At 42.1% G+C, this 7,379-nt stretch overlaps 1 protein-coding gene across 1 annotated transcript; it reads right to left on the bottom strand.

Annotated features, from left to right (window-relative positions):
* Window positions 1-1,949: 1,949 nt before the first annotated feature.
* LOC130606759 (scale keratin-like) lies at window positions 1,950-7,071 on the bottom strand. The gene is made up of 2 exons (XM_057423280.1): window positions 6,986-7,071; window positions 1,950-2,731 (listed from the first exon to the last, which is right to left on the bottom strand). Exons 1-2 carry the CDS (start codon window positions 7,011-7,013, stop codon window positions 2,115-2,117), a joined length of 645 nt encoding a protein of 214 aa, XP_057279263.1. The 5' UTR covers window positions 7,014-7,071; the 3' UTR covers window positions 1,950-2,114.
* Window positions 7,072-7,379: the final 308 nt, after the last annotated feature.

Here is a 7,379-nt window from a genome sequence, read left to right on the forward strand (position 1 = left end):
GTAAGAGAAGAAAATCATTTGAAAGGCCTGACGCAGAGATTATCAATAAAACTCTGACAGGAGAAGAACAACTGGTGGAAAATGGACTCTTAGTAGGCAGTGAATGCTGTGCCCTTCCCTGGAACATAGGAAGTGTCTGCTTTGTGCTGTGTGTCATGTCATTCTGCAATGTATCCCATTTCCTGTTTGCATTAAAATACTCCTGCATCATCAAATTTTGTTCAGCTTTTCTTTGTCCACAAGACCATTTTGGTCCTATCCTTTCCACTAGGTCATTAAGCTTCCTAGAGCTGCTTGCATAGCCTGTGAGCAACAATTATATGCTTTTATGGTAATATAATAGTAATTGCTTAAGTAATAAAGGTGTTGTGAAAAGGATGGTTGAATGAAGCATTTAAAATGTAAGCACAAGAAACAGTCCAGCCTTGCTTCTTCGTGGGGCACAGAGGTTTCTGGAGCTGATGACTCAATTCTTTGTGCTGGTGTATGAACAGATAGCAAACAAAACTTGCCAGGCAACCCTCAGATAGATCGTTTTTCATCAGTGCAGTTGTTCTATTTCACGTCAAACAAAGGAGATGAGATTTTAAGTATCACATGTACAAGACCTTTTCAAAAGAGGTCAGGCTGCTTAATATTATCTCTCTCAGGTGGATGGGAAAAAGTGTAAGGGATGAGACATGGTCATCTGAAGAATGGAAATTCAGGCTTATTTTACACTCCATGGTGTAGCCCAGCTCTTCTTTTCTGAAGGAGTCTATTCATCCATTCTGTCAACATGTTCCATTTAGAATCAATTTTTAGGAATTACCATGGGTCCCTGGAGATGTCTGAGGTTTAGGCAACTTAAATACATTATCAAGACTGCCTAAAGAATGCAATCCAATATAAAAATGCATTTCTTTAGGCACTGAAAATCAACCAAATAACTACTTGATTTCAGAGATTTTTCATCTTAAACTGGCAGTGTTAAACACCTGGTAACATTTAGGAATTTCTTTTGACTGTGGTCCCATCAAAAGGCTGCATTTATATGGCAGTATAATGTGTTTTCATATCACTGGAGTTGGCAAGAGTGTTCATGAGTGATGAGTGACATGAAACCAGAAATAATACCTTCTGGTGTTGTTTTCCACAGATATCAGTGGGAGCAGAAATGCAAAGAGTGAAATGGGTGAGACTTCAAGAGAAGTCTACTGAATGCTAAAGATGTGTTAAAATCTGGCTCTGTTCCATTTGATATTACTTGAAAAGCACAGTAAGGAGATCAGGAACCAAAGACGTTGGGTTTACTTTGGTTTGATCTCCGTGATCATTTATGTTTGGAGAGTCAAGAAGGATGATCTGAAACACGAGGACTATTAGCAGAGCCAGAAGACAGAACACAGAATGTCCTTGTCATAGTTTCCTTGTGCCACTTTGAAAACCTTTTCTCTTTGTTAAAACTAAGGTGAAAATGACAATAAAGTGGAAAATAAGAAGACTTTAGAGGATTCAGATGCAATTAAGCAATTGCTTAGTTTCCAGTGTTTAAAGAAGTTAAGGAATCTTAATCTGTGATTTATATAAGCAGTCAAGAAACTCATCAGCTCCAAGCGAAACATTAATATGACTCAAGAAACAGGCTTAATTTGAAAACAATTAGATAATTTGATTGCAATCTTATGTAGCTCCACAGCTAGGAGGAAAGATAATCCCACATAGCCAGGAAGCACAATACCCTTTCAGCAACACAAACCCTGAAATGTGTCACAGGATGCCACTTTTTCTACTGCTCCAAATACGTCCGTGTTAGCTAAAGGTACCTGACAGTCTCTTAAAGACTTAAGACAGAATGTTTGCATCTGTCAGCTGGCTTCATGGCAATGTTGTTTCATAATCTATGTGGGATGTAGGTGAAAAGGTGAGGAAAAAACATTAGGACAATGTAGTGATGCAACAAAGTTTTAATGACAGGGAAGGAGAGGGTACATTTGGTGAAGACAGTCACGCAGGGCTCTTGGAAGCAGCTCCACACGTGCCAGCACAGTCGATCGCTTGGACATCACCGGGTTGCAGGGTCTCTTGTGAGGTTTGCACAGCCCGTCGCTGCTGCAATGAGACACGCTGCCCCTTCAGAAGTAACCAGAGCCACAGCTTCCCCCACCAAACCTCCTGTAGCTCCCACCGCTCTGACAGCTGCCCCCACCAAAGGAACGGCCACCTCCAAAGGAGCCCCCACCATAGGAGCTGCCTCCTCCGCAGGAGCCCCCGAAGCCTCCGCCGTAGGAGCTGGAGCCAAAGGATCTTCCACCTCTGCCAAATGACCTGCTTCCTCCATAGGAGCCCCCAGAACCAAATGAACTACCCCCTCCATATGAGCCCCCCATTCCAAAGGAACTGCCACCACCATATGAGCCACCTAATGAGCTGCTTCCTCCGTATGAACCCCCAGCACCATATGAGCCCCCTGATTCAATAGGGCCCATTCCCCCTGAAAAGCCCCCAATGGAAGATGGGAAGGAGCTGCCCACGATGCTCTCCTGAGGGCAGGAGCTGAGGATGGGGCCTGGGAAGGTGATGACCACGGGTGGTGCGTAGACCACGGCACGGGAGTCCCCACAGGAGGCGACGCAGGGCTGGCTGCTCCAGGCGTTGGCACATGGCTCTGGGCAGGTCACATCACAGGGTGAGGAGCAACCACTGCTCATGAGATATCCTCCTGAAGACATCTTTTGTGATGTAGATACACCTGCAGCAGGAGATAAAGCACACATGCAATGCCCAAATGCCAGTGGGAAAAAAGTTTGTTCGGATGTCTTTCATGAGCATGAAAAAAGATGGGTGGAAGAAGAGTATTTTGAAAGATTCTGGTTTATCTTTTACACATTTCCCTGAACATGGATGAATTAACATCTGCTACTTCCCAAAGTACTTTCTGCTGCTCTAGAAATCCTGGTAATCACGGATAGGAAAGCCGAACTCCGTTTCCCTCTGGAAACAGCTCCTTTTTAAGAGTCTGTTGGATTATCATATAGAGTTCTGGAGATAACTGATAATATTAAATTGATTTAAGTGCCTGTGAAAATCCAATCTTTTAATTCATCAACTGTCTCTGCAAAGACATGCATTTAAATTATCATAAAAATTATGTATCTCCAAAGTCAAACAGCATTGCTTAACATCGCACTTCTGCAGTAGACTAAGACCTCAGTTACATACTGAAATGATTTCCCTAATGTTTCATATAGAGAACGAACAAGATCCAACTCACCAGGTCTGGAGAAGTGTAGATGAAGAGCTGTTGTTGATGAAACTGAAGCATTCGGAGTGCTCTTATATACCTCTTCAGACCACCAGTGGGATGTGAGCCACGCTTTGTGCAAGACCTTCCTACGCATTACCAAACTATGTTTTGCTGTATGGATTATTTCTTTAATTGTTCTAATTGTTCCTCTAAGTGATGTGGTCACAACTTTATTCTTAATTCCAAGTCATGTTACAATCATTTCACACCTCATGTTGAATTTTATACTCCAGTCCTAACGAAGTCATCTAGCAGCTAATATTGGTCCTGGCCCTCACTGGAGTTGAAGCTGGAATGAGTATAGATGCATGTGAGGGTTATTTAGAGCTGGTAAATAGGTTTTGTACATGATATTCTACTTTCCTTCTTCAGAATCTGAATTGCAAATAGTTGGGTGGTTAAAAGAAGTGCTACCGCTTGCTGAAATGTGAGAATCAGCAGCAGTGCCCAGGGCTCTTCATGTGAACTGAAATTTCTCAATGCAACAGTAGGAAACTGGGAAGATACATTAACTGAGGAGTTAACAAAGAATTGCTGACTAGCAAAATTGTCATATCAAAGGCTGCCCACTAATGCCTGACAGGACTCGTTCGCATTCTGACGCAAGACCTTAACCATATACGTTCCCTGTGCTCTATTTTCTAACTGGGCTTGAAAACACCAGAAATCTGGTGATATAAATGATATAAACATTATTATGATACAAACATTAAACACAGGATGATGAGTGAAACAGACTGAAAACCCAGCCATTTTGATTCAGATAGGCAGCAGCTGCTTTCCTCCCGCAGCTGCAGCTGAGAGTTAAAATCTAGATTTTAGTTCACTTACAAAACCTGTAAGTTGGGTAGTTTATACCAGTGATCTATCTACATGGTGGGGTTTTGTTGGGTTTTTGTTTCATTGTATTGTAACCACACAAAAATGTGGATCGTGTCTAATATTCTCACTGTTTCTGGTTACTGATGAAAGAAATTTTGCTTAGAGATATCTTTTACTGTTATGCATTTGTTCCTCTGTCTTCTAATATATGAGGCTTTTAAATACTACTTTAGCAATACTGCTATGGCTTTCTTGAAAAAAAAAATAGCCTTTGCCATTCTCAACATGCTTTAATTTTGTTTAAGATTAAATCATCTTTATACACTCCATATGCATCCATTCTGTATCTAAAAAGACTACTTTTTCTCAAATGATGGCCCCTGGACAACAGGAGTGTGTCTGGATAGAATACCACAGTTGTCCTGAAAGATGACAAAAGGAGAAGGATGATAACAAAATTACTCCATGTTCTCACATGGTGCTTCCTTGTACTTACTCAGATGACAGTGGGCATTTGCTTAAGCACTTTTGTAAGCAGGTGCTTGGGTGGATGTTAAACAGACAGAAAAAATGACCCCTCCCACCTGAGGAATTAAAAAGGCTCAATTTGTAGTTTTTCTAGCTTTGTGCAATTCTAATTTTAAATGGAATCTTCTGCAGAAAAAAAAAATATTTCTCCTGAAAAGCCAAACTGATGTTTTTACTTTTTTTAAGGGAAAGACTGATGCTTTTGCCTTGCTAAGCAAATGGAGCTCAGTTCGCTACAATTGCAATTCAAATGAGGTCAGGACATGACAGTAGTCATAAAATGGATGTTAAAACTATTTAAGGATTACAGTAAGACAAAGGGTGTGTTGCTCTATTGGATGATGTGCAGCTGATTTATTAATCATTATCAGTTATCAAAACAATTATTACAATTAGAAGCAGCTTATACAGCAAAATCTTTTGCTGGCTAACTATTATGTTCCATGTACAAAACTGTGTTTCATATCCTGGTAGCAGTCTGGAGTGGTATATAAAAGCACTGCATTCCCTCCACGTTCAGCAGCAACTTCTCAGTCTGGTTTTCCCTGTGAACCTGGTAGGTACTTTTCCTTTTAATTCCTTTATACTAACTGGGATGTTGCTATCAGTGTTTAACTTGGGGATGAATTCTATGTCAATATCTGCTATGATCAAAAATATCAGTTTAGTTTTATTCTTTAAGCAGATAGGTTTTTTTTTCAATCATTCAGCAGTAACTGCTGGTAGATTCAGGTGTTAAAATGTGAGGCTGTGTTCTTCCTAACCACAAGAGGAAAGTGTCAATTAAATTCTGTTAATTTGATGAGGAAGTTATGACTTAACAATTTATAGCTTGGCATTTATTAAAATACGTATGTATACACATACATATATATATATACGGCAAAAGCCCCACTGCTGAATTCTATTTATAACTACAGGGTCTGTCAAACCTGTTTCCAAAAGAACCCAGTAGCTGGGATGAAGAAATTAGTGATTTATCCTTAACAGAACTAGGGGTTAGTGGTGGAGGGCAAGATACACTCTCAGAATAAAGACAGGGTAAAGGTGCTTTAGAAAGGAATATTCCTTATTGACAGCTACACTGGACAGCAAGAGAAGTAGTATTTGTGCTTGTATTATTTAGCTTTAAAAATAGTGAAGTTCAGTATTTCAAACTGGAGTAAAGACAGATATGTCCACAGGAGTAGTTGTCATAGTTATAATAAAGTAATTCCTTCTATCAGGAAAAATACAGCTTCTATTATCATGGTAGCCTTTTAAAGGCACAGACCTCCATATACATTTTACTTTTCCTCCTTAACCTGTGCTGCAGGTTTATCTAGATCACAAAAGATGTCTTCAGGACAGCTTGTGAGCAGTGGTTGCTCCTCACCCTGTGATGTGACCTGCCCAGAGCCATGTGCCAACGCCTGGAGCAGCCAGCCCTGCGTCGCCTCCTGTGGGGACTCCCGTGCCGTGGTCTACGCACCACCCGTGGTCATCACCTTCCCAGGCCCCATCCTCAGCTCCTGCCCTCAGGAGAGCATCGTGGGCAGCTCCTTCCCATCTTCCATTGGGGGCTTTTCAGGGGGAATGGGCCCTATTGAATCAGGGGGCTCATATGGTGCTGGGGGTTCATACGGAGGAAGCAGCTCATTAGGTGGCTCATATGGTGGTGGCAGTTCCTTTGGAATGGGGGGCTCATATGGAGGGGGTAGTTCATTTGGTTCTGGGGGCTCCTATGGAGGAAGCAGGTCATTTGGCAGAGGTGGAAGATCCTTTGGCTCCAGCTCCTACGGCGGAGGTTTCGGGGGCTCCTGCGGAGGAGGCAGCTCCTATGGTGGGGGCTCCTTTGGAGGTGGCCGTTCCTTTGGTGGGGGCAGCTGTCAGAGCGGTGGGAGCTACAGGAGGTTTGGTGGGGGAAGCTGTGGCTCTGGTTACTTCTGAAGGGTCAGCGTGTCCCATTGCAGCAGCCACAGGCTGTGCAAACCTCACAAGAGACCCTGCAACCCGGTGATGTCCAAGCGATCGACTGTGCTGGCACGTGTGGAGCTGCTTCCAAGAGCCCTGCGTGACTGTCTTCACCAAATGTACCCTCTCCTTCCCTGTCATTAAAACTTTGTAGCATTCAAACTCAACCCTCTTTTTAGTTTTGTTTTGGTTTTTTTTGGGGGAGGTGGGGGGTGTGGTGTACTGTAATTCATGTTTTCAAGAATTTCAATCTTTTGGGTAATTCAGCAATGGCCCTGAGAAGTCTGTGTGTGTCCTGGATGAGAATCCAGCCTTCCTATTGCACTATAGCATAGTTTTTGATGCGGGGGATATAAATTTTGCACCACATCCCATAGTGTGTGCTGGTAGTGTCACCTGGCATAGAATCAAAAGGGTAAATCATCTGATGCCTTCCTAGAAATTGGACCTCGTGGCAGACCTGCTCTGCCTGAAAACAGGAATGTCCAATATAAGCTTTTATTAATTGTGACATGATAATTCTTTCACTCAAAGGGCTCTGGGGTTCAGAATTTTCTTAAAGAAACAGTGAGTATTTAGGTTTGTGCGCACAGGCTCTTCAGCTCTGCCTTGGCTGACTTCTGCTCCTCTTAAGTGTTATGAAGATACTTTCCCGAAACAACATGACTAATCCTTATGAATCTGATTGGACTACTCTGCTGACTAACAGGAGTCACATAGATGTGTCAGTGTAAGGCATAAATGTGAGTAAGAGAAAAGACAAAATGAGTGATATGAAAATAATAATTAT

Source organism: Pezoporus wallicus, unplaced genomic scaffold (assembly GCF_028554395.1).
Source record: "Pezoporus wallicus isolate ANWC-B61680 ecotype Strahan unplaced genomic scaffold, APGP_CSIRO_Pwel_v1 scaffold_8441, whole genome shotgun sequence".
Taxonomy (NCBI): Eukaryota; Metazoa; Chordata; class Aves; order Psittaciformes; family Psittacidae; genus Pezoporus; species Pezoporus wallicus.

What these genes read in the sequence shown, in the direction of transcription:
- LOC130606759 (XM_057423280.1), bottom strand. Translation starts at nt 7,013, where the DNA reads ATGATTTACCCTTTTGATTCTATGCCAG. An exon ending in CCCTTTTGATTCTATGCCAG is followed by an intron (nt 2,732 to 6,985) that starts GTGACACTACCA and finishes CTCCTGCTGCAG; the next exon opens with GTGTATCTACATCACAAAAG.